At 50.7% G+C, this 12,019-nt stretch overlaps 1 protein-coding gene across 1 annotated transcript; it reads left to right on the top strand.

Moving 5' to 3' along the window:
* Window positions 1-3,635: 3,635 nt before the first annotated feature.
* Window positions 3,636-7,388, top strand: Bola3 (bolA family member 3). The gene is made up of 3 exons (XM_050164952.1): window positions 3,636-3,757; window positions 5,476-5,599; window positions 7,174-7,388. The coding sequence occupies exons 1-3, from the start codon at window positions 3,704-3,706 to the stop codon at window positions 7,371-7,373; spliced, it is 378 nt and encodes a 125-aa protein (XP_050020909.1). The 5' UTR covers window positions 3,636-3,703; the 3' UTR covers window positions 7,374-7,388.
* The last annotated feature ends 4,631 nt before the right edge of the window (window positions 7,389-12,019 follow it).

Here is a 12,019-nt window from a genome sequence, read left to right as displayed (position 1 = left end):
AGTCAGCATTATACATTTACTGGCATGGCTTTATTTTGCAGCCCTGATTAGCTTCAGACTTGAAGTCTTGCTCTGTGGCTTCTTAAGTGCTATGTGCCTACCTCATTTTTGGTGAGTTTTTGTTTGTTTCAGTAGGCCTGAAAATGATCACAAAGGCCATTGGGATGGCCCAGTAGGTCAAGGTGTTTGCTGCCAAGCCTGCAACCTGAGTTTCATCTCTGGAACCCTCATAGTGGAAAGAACCAACTCCAGAAATCTGTTCTTTTATCTTCACATGTATGCTGTGGCATGTGCATGCCCCCCATAATTAAATAAATTTAATGATCATCTTAAAATTACATATAACCTTAAAAAAACTTGAAGTGATCATCAAAATGTGTGTCAGGGAATCAAACAGCTGAGTCTTTGGAAGCTCTTTGAAGCTTCAGAAGAGTAGAAATAACCCAGACAAGAGTCAGGAAGGCCAGAGTTAGGCTTTGAAGCCGCATAGCCAGAAACAAGCCATGCATCCTTAACATTGTCCAGTATCAAGATTTTCCAGTTAGAAGCATGCCCCTTGGTTGACAGATCCTAGGTCGTACCACTGTGTTTTGACTTTGAAGGGACTGGGAGGACATTGTAGGGCTTTACTCAGAAGGAAAGTTTAGCAGTCTTGGGAGGCAGGAGATTTTTCAGTCTTTCTACAATGTTCAGGTAAGGTTAAGAAGCTGGTGTACAGCTACTTGAATCCCTCCTCCCCCTGAAAGGGTTCTCTGTAGTTCTGGGTCTTCTGGAACTTGCTCTATAATCTAGGCTGGCCTCAAACTCAGATTCACCTGTCTCTGCCGCCCAGCTGCTGGAATTAAAGGCATGTGCCCCCACCGCTGGCTGTAGGATTGAATTTTTTAAGAACTGACTCTTGGAGTGCTAGGAGGCTCCTCTATAAAACGACTGTTAATAAAAATCATCTCAGTGAAGTAAAAACAGAAGATCTGCTAATTGATAGATATATCAACCAAACGAAAAACAAGTCTTGTAATAGTTTGTGTAACATGAAACTTGAGTTTTATGATGTTGTCTACCTTATTAAAGTATAAACAAATTAATATATACACCTGTTTTTCTAAATTTGCCTCTAAATACTGACTTCAAAGAAATGCCCTTGACTATTGATACTCATGTATCAATTCTCTTTTTCTGAGTTTTGAAGCTTGGAATAAAAAAACTATAAAAAAAAAAAAAACAGAAGATGCATCCCAAGAGACCCTAACTGAGGAGGCCCCGTGGTGATGAGGTGGTGCAGGCTTGTAGAAAGAGGGTCAGAAATCCAAGCTCATCTTGAGCGACATAAATTCGAGGCCAGCTTGGGCCATAGGAGACCCTGTCTCAACAGTAAACAAAACACAGAGTGATTAGACCCCAAGTAAACAAAGGTGAATGAACCTCAAGTTCAGAGCAGAAAGGCTCGGCTATTTCCTGGGCCCCAAAGGTGGTTTAAGGAAATGAAGAGGCTAGAGAGATGGCTCAGTGGTTAAGAGCACTGGCTGTTCCTGAAGAGGACCAGAGCTTGATTCCCAGCACCCACATGGCAGTCCCCACCCATCTGTAACTCTAGTTCCAGGGGATCTGACACTTTCTTCTGGCCTTGGACACTGTATGCACATGTTGTGCAGACATACATGCAAGCAAAACATCCAGACAAAATATAAAAATTTTAAGAAGGTTCAAGTTGCAGGAGAGTCTCAAAACAAAAACAACAAATTGTGTGACCAAAAGCCTGGCCGACCTGTGCAGGGCAATTTGGGTGTCGTGTCCTGCAGTTTAGATTCCAGCTGGATGAGTAGGTAAGGGTGAAGTCGTGCAAGGTGATTTCCTTTGTGTGATGGGGAGGCTGAAGGATTTGAGACATTGTTCTCTCAAGCAGCTTAGACATCCTCTTGGAAGCTGAAGGTAAGGGGTGCACAGTGGAGCCCCAACAGTTCTCAGTCACAGTTATGTGGGTGATCTGTGGAACAGGATTGACAAGCAAAGGTGCCAATGTAAATGATGGAGGTAAGTCTGACCTTAACCTAGGGCACTTAGCTTCAAGTGGCAAATTTGTCCACACTGAATTCAGTACTCATTTCCAGCAGGGCTGGCTTCCAGCAGCTCAGAGAGTCCCCTGTCTACCTCCTCAGAACCACTTCTGTATCTGCTCCATTGCCAGAGCATCTCTGCCTCTTTGGTTGCAAAGCTGGTTGCTGGTGGTGCCAGGCTTTCTATAAGCTTAGCAATACATTGGAAAACTGTAATTTAATTCCAGCCCAATCCAGGGAGCATATCTCAATGGTCTGGTTCACCATCTAGTTAGCCAGTCCCTGCGCATCTGAACATGTGGTTTGACTAGCAAAGGGGCCACTATACAGCTAAAACATTTTAGTTTTAATTGTGTTCTTGGCACAAAAGAAACTTGAAAGTTAATAAATTATCCCTAATTACACTAACATAAGTGTAAGTTTTAACATAAGTTTTAAGGAATCAAGCAGAAAAATATGTGTATCAAGTAATGCGAAGATGAGGGCTAGAACACAGGAGTCACTCAACATTGGAATGAACATTTTTTGTTTTGTTTTGAGACAGGGTTTCTCTATTGTCTGACTGCCCTAGAACTTGCTATGTAGGCCAGGCAGGCCTTGAACTAACAGATCTAACTGCCTCTGGCTCCCGAGCATTGAGTTAAAGGTGCACCACCACACCCCGCCTATAAATGAGCCTGCTTTTAGTTGATCACCTGAAAGAGCAAATCCAGGTCCAATCCGCACGGGAAGAACTGACTGCACAGACAAAGCGCAGTGACAAAGTCCTGCAGGCCACACCAGACTGAGGCTGCAGACAATCACCTCCCGAGAGATGGGGCTTGGGGGAGCGTCAGCTTTCATTCTCTGCTTTGTGGGTGGTTATTTATCCCTCATGGTGTGTGCTTCTAAGCCTACCTATTCTGATGGGTTTTTGCCTTGAGCCAAGGTCTCACTACTTAGCCCAGGATGGCCTTCCTGCCCCAGTCTCTCCAGAGCTGGGATTAAAGGTGAGAGCCACCACACTCCCATCCCATTTGGTTTTGAGACAGGGTCTCTATAGCCCAAACTCGCCCGGAACTCACTACTTAAAGCCCTGGCTGGCATTGAACACAAAACAGGTTCCATCCTGTAATCCCAGGGCTGTATCCCTGGAATTTGGGGGACTCCAAAACAAATTTCCATCTTTCTCTCCTCATCTAACACCCATACCACACCTCATCCCCACTCCTTCCACCTGGTTTGGTTCATCGTTCATCTGGCCTCTTCAGCAGTCTGTTCTCTACGATTCCTCCCGGAACCAGAGCACTCTTTCTAAAACACAAACCTGAGAAGACCCCTGTTGCTTGAGAATTTCACAGAACTCCTTTCTGGAAAGAAGCCAGTTCCCCAGAGCACTGACTGGGCTGTCAGGAGGCAGGCCTGTCCTGTGCACCCGACAGCCGAGGTGGGCGTCTGGAGGCGAGCAGGGAGCCCTGCTGGGGAAGCTGGTCTGGGATGGAGGGTCCGCCCAGGCCTGCAGGTACGGCGGTTCCGGGTGCCGACCACGGGGCGGGCGCGGCCTCCGGGCGGCAGGGGGCGGGCTCGCCCAGGGCTGCGGTTCCAGACCGAGTGCTGGGGAGTCTTTCCGCCTGCACAGTGACCTCGGGCTGCGGGCTGCGTCGCCGGGCATGGCGGCATGGGGCCCGGCGTCCGCTGCGCCGCTGCTCCGCGGGAGCCATGGGGTGAGCCGGTGGGGCTCGGGCAGAGCTGCGGGGGAGCTCGGGTGGCTGTTGTCTGGTTGGGGACGTGGGGCAGGACCAGGGCCCTTCCCTGCTCTCATTCATTCTCTCCTGACTTCTCTGATTCGCACTGGGTGTGCTGGGCGGGGGGGGGGGGGGGGGGGGGGGGGGGGGGGGGGGGGGGGGGGGGGGGCACCCAGGCTCAAGTGGATCGGGGACAGTCCCATAAACCGTCACAGTAGAGCGAACCTGGGAAAGAAATGCCTCCTTCTGTAGCGGAAAACCACTCGGTGTTGCGGTCCCGAGTCCAGGCGTTGGTGCTGAGCACTAGGATGAGTCTGCGCCCTGCAATCGCACACAGAGCAGGCCTCTGACCTTCACCCTCCTTAGCCTGCAGCCCGGAGTGGGAGCCCAGCCTACAGCAGCTCTCCTAATCCTCCCACCCTCTCTTGGTTTTAGAGACAGGGTCTTGCATTATAGCCCTGGTTAGCCTAGAACTTGTGACATTGTTCCTGACTCCTGGAATAACGTCCTAAGCCACGGTGCCTAGTCTTTTTCCCCTTTCAGACTCATCTTTAGCTTTACCTCCTCCATCATTCTCCTCCCGTGCCTGATGGTCTCGAATCTGCCTCCCATGCTGAGGAGTTGTGTTGCTCCCAGGACTGTCATCTAGGGCAGGTCATCAGGGATTCTGTCAGTCTGTGGACGGATGGCTGTGCTAAGATGCTGGGCTCCTCTGAGCCACTCTGCGTCTTAGTGACCTTACATGCTGCCTGCCATCCGGTTAGGCCACCGTGGCTGCTTCTGTCTCAGGAGCAGTTGCACCCAGGCTTACAGCCTTGGTTTTGTTCCTTCGTGCAGCACACAGACCATCGAACTCCAGGCTTTCATTGGCCTGAATTCCGGCCATCTCTTAGGCTTCTTGGCCTACGTCTTCCGGCCAAGCCTCTCATTTGCTCACTCACTGCTTCAGGGCCTGTCTTGGGGTCAGCTCTGGGATGCTGCTGTGGAGAGGCAGACTCTATCTCGGCCTTGTGAGACTAGCTGATAGCGAGCTGGGCGGAAGGCTCAGCTGGTAACGTGCTCTTGAGGATGGTCCGAGTTCAGTCCTCAGGACCCATGTGAGGTGGTAAGAGGGCTCCCTGCTTTTCCCGAGGACTCCAACTGTTTCCAGCCTCCATGTCAACATGTCAATCAACTCACAGCTGCCTATAACTCCAGGTCCAGGGATCTGGTACTCTCATCTAGCCTCTGAAGCGCCACATTCATGTGCACAAACTCTTAGACACACACACACACAACTCAAAGTAAAAATGTGAAAACACAAGCCAGGTGTGAGGGCACACACGTGTGATCCCACTGCTGGGAGGTGAGACAGGGGGCTCCCTGGGGCTTGCCTGCCAGCCTAGCCTACTTGATGAGCTCCAGGCCAGCAAGAGACTGTCTCCAAATACAAGGTGATGTGGCTGAGAATGACAGCTGTGTTTGTCCTCTGACCCCCCCAGTGCACATGCACACACGGGCAACTGTGTACACATAAACACACCACAGAGACCCAGGGTACAGCCCTGGGGGTCTAGAATAGCACCTGCTCTAGACCTTGTGGTGAGACTGAGGGGTGACTGGATGCCACCTACAAGCCAGCGCTCCCTGCCCCACCCAGTAGGGGCCATGGCTGTACCACCTCACGGTCCCACAGCCCCCCTCTTTGTGTGTGACAGCTTCCTCTCCTGCACTGTGTACATCGGATGTTTGCCTCCCAGACTGAGGGGGAGCTCAAGGTGACCCAGGTTCTCAAGGAGAAGTTTCCTCGAGCTACAGCTATCAAAGTCACGGACATCTCAGGTGAGGCTTTCTCCCACCGTTGCCATGGGGCTTTGCTGGGGGGTGGGGGGTTGAGTTTTTAGCTGGAGAGAGGCTGAATCCAAAGGCTGGGAGGAGGGAACCTGCCATAGTGACTTCTCCGTTTGTGTTGCTTTGGGCCAGATGGAGACGGGGACTTAGAAACATCAGAGGGAAGCCAAAAAGGCAAAGACCTGGCTGAGAAAACTCTGGGTTACCAGGCTAGCCCTGCTCAGATGAGGTCTCTCTTGCTGACCACCAAGCCTGCCCCTCTAGAGGCACCAAGAGCTCAGGATAGTCTCTCACTTTTGAGATGGATTTGTAATCCGCCCACTCCAGTTCTGACACCGTCCAATGGAGAGCTAGAACAGGCCCAAGGTAGGTTTTGTCAGTTACCCTACTTTATACTTTATCCAAGAGTCAAGCCCAAAGCATCAAAAGGAAACAGGAGAACCAGAGGCAGAATCAGGACCCAGGGCAGACTCTCCAAGCCCAGGCTGGTCCTGTTCTCCTCAGGCCACCTCTACATGTCTGGCTGTCTGTCAGGACCAGGCTGGAGGCGTAGCTTCTGCACTAGAAGCAGAGGAAAGATGGGGGCCTTATCCAGACACGCCCAGAGAGGGACACGGGTGCAGGCAGCTAGATAAGACATGGCCCAGCATGGCCACTGCAAGGAGGGCTCTCCGACTTCCCTAAAAGCTTGCTTGCATGGGCAGGGAGACCATTCAGAAACAGCTTTTCTTGGGCTGGGGATGCAGCTCAGTTGGTAAAGCGCTTGCCTAGCATGTACACAGGCCAGCTTTGATTCCCAGAAACGTAAAATTGAGCAAGTGTGCTGTGCTGGCTCATAATCCCAGCATTCAGGAGGTGGAGTTCAAGGCCATCCTTGATTATGTGGAGGGGTTGAGGTCAGACCATTTGAGACCCTGACTTACAAAACAAAACACAAAGAAGTTTATTTTATTATATGTTAGGAGAGGGCCCTGAGGGCGTTCATTGGTGTAAGAAAGCATAGATGACTGCGCTCGAAGCGGTTGGTTACATCATGTCCAGTCGGGAAGGAGGGAAGGGGAGAGAGACGGAGAGGGACGAAGTGGGAAGGAGGGAGGGAGGGGATGCTGGCGCTCAGCTCTCTTTTCCTTTCGTCCAGGTATCCATTTTAGGGGTGAGCAATCCCAATCTAGAAACTTCCTCATAGACATGCGCAGAGGTTTGCCCCTAAGTGATACCAGATTCTGTCAAGTTGATAGTCACTGCCAGCCCCACTGGAGGGACCACACAATCAGATGAAACCTTGGGATATTTTTAACAGGTCTGTGGAAGGTGGAATACTGAAATTGACCCTCCCACTATCTCCCATGGCTTACTAAGAGAGAATTTCTACCTCCCAATGCTTCCCAGGCCTTGGGCCTCCTCTTTCCTGCCCACACTCAACAGTGTGGGTAGCAGAGAGGCCAGAGTGAATGTCAGATGGAAACTGCTCTTACCGGCACCTGTTAGCCGAATGCTGTCAGGACTGTCCTTCCTTGGGACTGCCTGCTGTTGTAACCGAGATGCCTTTGACTTTGTCTGCTCAGGAGGCTGCGGGGCGATGTACGAGATTAAAATTGAGTCTGAAGAGTTTAAAGAGAAGAGGACCGTCCAGCAGCACCAGATGGTCAATCAGGTCAGTGGCTGCCGATCGTCCTTGTCCCTCTGGCCTTCAGCATCTGAGTGCACAGCAGAGGGCATGGTTGCTATTGCTGTCGGTTCCAGGGCACAGCAGGGCAGCCATTAAAATGTGGTCAGGAGGACAGGACTTGAGACCCTGGAAACACAAAACCAGAGACTCACTAGGTTGAGATTTTGAGCAAATGTAAATTCATTCAGAATTGGAACTAGGCCACCCAACAGTTATTTCTCAACCTCTTTGATAATACTAACAATTTTACTGTTTCTTTGGGTTTTTATTATTATTATTATGTATACAATATTCTGTCTGAGTGTATGTCTGCAGGCCAGAAGAGGGCACCAGACCTCATTACAGATGGTTGTGAGCCACCATGTGGCTGCCGGGAATTGAACTCAGGGCCTTTGGAAGGACAGGCAATGCTCTTAACCACTGAGTCATCTCTCCAGCCCCTGGTTTGGGTTTTTGTTATGGTTTTAAAGAGAGTCTCATGAAGCCCAGGCTAGACCCAAATTCATTATGTAGGCAAGGATGGTCTTGTGCTTCTAACTCTCCTGCCTCTACCTCCCAACTGCTGAGGGTATGGATCACCACACCTGGCTTATGAAGTCTGGAGACTAAGCTTAGACACCCTCCGTGAAAATCTACTTACTGAACTGGATCCTTAGCCTTGTTTGGGTATTTTTAAAGACTAGGTAGTCCAGGCTGGTCTTGAACTTACTATACAGCCGAGGGTGACTTTGAACTTCCGATCTTTCTGCCTCCACCTCCAGGTGCACATCACCACGGCTAGTGTGAGGTGGTGAGGGTGGAACCCAGGGCTTCCTGCGTGCTAGGCGAGTGCTCTGCCCACTGCTGTACAGCGTCAGCCGTGTTAGGGAGTTTTGAGGCGTGTCCTCTGGCGCTGGCTTGTGTGGACTCTGATCTCTAGCCACCGCCTCCAGAGCAGGGTTAGAGACGTGCTCCGCTGTGCCTGGCCCGCTCGGTGTTTTCTGGTCTCATGGGGCTAAATGACACGCTTTTGTAGATTTGGGTTTGTGTTCCTCAGTAGGAGCCTCTGTCTCAGAAGCCACCCCTCTGGACAGCTGTGTCTGGTGTCACTCAGAGCTCTTGGGCGCTGTCAGCTGCTTTAGCTTTTGAAAAGCAGAGTTCTGGCCATCAGCCCCTTTATCTTGGGTTCACGTGTGCTCTACTGTCGGAGGGTCCTCCCTCCCTCTGGATGTCCTGATTGGACCTCTGGCCTAGTTCCCTTCTGCACCCAACTCAAAAGCTACTTCCTCCCATCCTCCTGGCTGGACCCCAGGGCCCCTCCATTTTCTGACTCCTTCTTTTTAAAATTGTGTATTCTGCGGTTGATGTGGGAGTGATTTCTTATTAATAAAGAAACTGCCTAGGCCCCTTGATAGGCTAACCCTTAGGTGGGCGGAGAAAACAGAACAGGATTCTGGGAGAAAGAAGCTTAGTCAGGAGTCGCCATGATTCTCCCGCTCCAGACAGACGCAGGTTAAGATCCTCCCTGGTAAGCCAGCTCGTGGGCTACATGGAATATCAGAAATGGGTTAGAACAATATGTAAGAGCTAGCCAATAAGAGGCTACAGATAATGGGCCAGGCAGTGTTTGAAAGAATACAGTTTCCGTGTAATTATTTCAGGCATAAGCTAGCCATGCAGGCGGCTGGGTGCCAGGGACGCAGCCCTGCCGCTCCTCATTCAACATGCGGTACTTTTAGGGGTGGGGCACAATGCTGCAGCACCCATGTGGTTAAAGTAGAACTTGCCTTCCACCATGTGGGTCCTCGGGATTTGAACCTAGGTAGTCAGGCTTGCCAAGCACCTTTTCCCATTGGGTCATCTCACCTACCCTCCAACACCTTCTTCCAGTTGCTGGTGGTTCTGACTTGTGTCCTGACATGTCTATGTGCACCCTGGACACATTAGCCCTTTGACATTCTCAGAGCCCCTCCAGATACAGTCAGCTCTGTGTGGGTTCCAGGCTTAGAAGGCAGGTAGCTAGGACAGGGAAGACTTGACTGGGGGCTTTCCCCACAGCTTGTTGGACATGGGTTTTCCTGTGGGACTTGTGTTTTGTCCTCAAACATATATGCTACCTGGTGTGACTGGATACTTGTGTAGCCTGGGTGCTATTAACCTGCATGCATTCCTTGGCCTGCAGCTAGTCGTGACCCTGAGTAAGTTATTAACCTCCCTGTACCCACACAGTCTGAGGACACATGCAGCCCTCCTTAAATGTACCATGTACCCTAGGCCAGCTAGCTTCCAGTAAGTCTCCTGTCTTCCCCTCCCATGCTGCTATGGGAATGCCAGGGTTACAGATGTGTGCCACATCTGGCCCTTTTACCTACGTTCTGGGGAATCAAATTCAATCAAATTGTCAGGCTTGCTTTGCAAATGCTCTCACTTGGCGAGCCATCTTCCTGACCCTCACGGTGACATTGCTGCTGGCCTTGAGTTCTTTCTTGTGGCTTTCTTCTTCATTATCATCGCTCACTCTTCCCTGCCTCCTCAATACCTGGAGTAACCGTGTGTGCCCAGGCATGCTCAAACATGCTTATCCAAGGTAAAGCTTTTTATTTTTTCAAGACAGGGTTTCTCTATATAGCCTTGGCTGTCCTGTACTCACTATGTAGCCCAGGCTGGCCTCAAACTCAGAGATCTGACCGCCTCTGCCTCCCAAGTGCTGGTAGTAAAGGCGTGCGCCACAACGACCGGCTTTCAAGCTGAGTCTTCTTACCCACGGTATTTTGGGGGTTTTGTTGTTGTGATGTTCTTTTTTGTTTGTTTGTTTTTGAGACAGGGTTTCTCTGTGTAGTCCTGCCTGTCCTGGAACTCGCTCTTTAGACCCGGCTGGCCTTGAACTCAGAGATCTGCCTGCTTCTGCCTCCTGAGTGCTGGTAGTAAAGGCGTGCGCCACAACGACCGGCTTTCAAGCTGAGTCTTCTTACCCACGGTATTTTGGGGGTTTTGTTGTTGTGATGTTCTTTTTTGTTTGTTTGTTTTTGAGACAGGGTTTCTCTGTGTAGTCCTGCCTGTCCTGGAACTCGCTCTTTAGACCCGGCTGGCCTTGAACTCAGAGATCTGCCTGCCTCCGCTTTCCACCTGGCTGGCACTAACCCAGCTGCAGAGACAGAAGTAGCCACTAGAGGGCGTCCTGGGCCTGCAGCAAGCAGAGGGAACAGGCCGGACTGTGTCTATGAGGCTTTTTCCAGGGTCCTTTCTGTTGGCAGAGTTGAGGCTTCCATTGAACATAGAGTTGACCTGGGTAGAGCCAGTTAGGGACATGACTGAAACCAGCTGGATCCAGGACCACAGAACATCTGGGTCCATAACCTGACCTACTTACTCACTTGCTGACTTCGGACCAGGGGTACTCAGTGTTGTTTTAACTCCACAACCCAGGTAGGAGTGTATGTCTGTGTGTGTGCTGTCGTGAGTGTGTGTGTGTGCGTGCGCACACGCGCACTATAGGTTCAGGGTCTTCCTGTATTGCTGGGCTGGACTTGAACTCCTGAGCTCAACTTACCACGCTCCCTTACCCCCGGTGGCTGGGCTATGGATATGGAACACCACAGCAAACACAGGTGGGGTTATTCTTGTTGTTTTCTCCGGGCAGAGCTTCTCTTTGTAGCCTTGGCTGTCCTGGAACTCAATCTATAGACCAGGCTCAGGCTGGCCTTGAACTCACAGAGATCCACCTGCCTCTGCCTCCTGAGTGCTGGGATTAAAGCCACATGTTGCCACCCTGGCTACAAACTTAAATACTACTTGTTGAAATAGGAGCGGCGGGGCTGCGTCCCCGGCACCCAGCCGCCCGCATGGCTAGCTTATGCCCAGAAATAATTACACGGAAACTGTATTCTTTTAAACACTGCCTGGCCCGGCTAGTTTCAGTTTCTTATTGGTTAGCTCTTACATATTGTTCTAACCCATTTCTAATATTCTGTGTAGCCCACGAGCTGGCTTACCAGGGAGGATCTTAACCTGCGTCTGTCTGGAGCGGGAGAATCATGGCGACTCCTCTACTAAGCTTCTTTTTCCCAGCATTCTCTTCTGTCTACTCCGCCTACCTAATTTTCTGTCCTATGAGGGCCGAGGCAGTTTCTTTATTATTAACCAATGAAAGCAACAGATAAGATACAAGACCCACCTCCATCAACTACTGAATAAAAACAATTGTAAAGGGAGTTGGGTGTGGTGGTGTGCACCTCTAGGTAGCATGAGTAGTAAGAACCCAGAGATAGATATTGGGGTTCAACTTGAAGACCAGAAAAGCAAAGCAGCCAGCCATTGGCTCCTACCTCTACCTCAGTCAAAAAAATGGTGATTCTGCCTCCAGGAATCCTCAGAATTGGAGGACCCTGATCTACAGTACCAAGTTCCAGGCCAGCCAGGGCTAGCCAGTGAGACCCGGCTACTGGGAAGAGGCGTAGATGGGCTTGTGCGCAAGCGTGAGGACTTGGGTTCGGATGCCCAGAGCTTGGGTGAAAGTAGACGCTGGCATCACAGACCTCTGTGACCACACTCGGCATCACATCAGCGCCCAGAGGCAGACGCAGTGAACCCCTGGAGTGAGCTGGATAGTTGATTGGCGAAACAGCAGGCTCCACTTTAGTGAGACACTCTGCCTTGATCTGTAACAGAGAGAGCAGTCAAGGAAGATAATCAGTGTCAGCCTCAGGCCTCCAAACACATGGACACAGTGCACATACACACATGTGCACACATGAAAGCATGCA

The sequence above is a fragment of the Alexandromys fortis genome, unplaced genomic scaffold, assembly GCF_014885135.2.
Source record: "Alexandromys fortis isolate MF-2015 unplaced genomic scaffold, M_Fortis_MF-2015_v1.1 scaffold_138, whole genome shotgun sequence".
Taxonomy (NCBI): Eukaryota; Metazoa; Chordata; class Mammalia; order Rodentia; family Cricetidae; genus Alexandromys; species Alexandromys fortis.
Note: the sequence above shows the minus strand (reverse complement) of the source record. Positions and strands in the feature narration are given on the sequence as shown.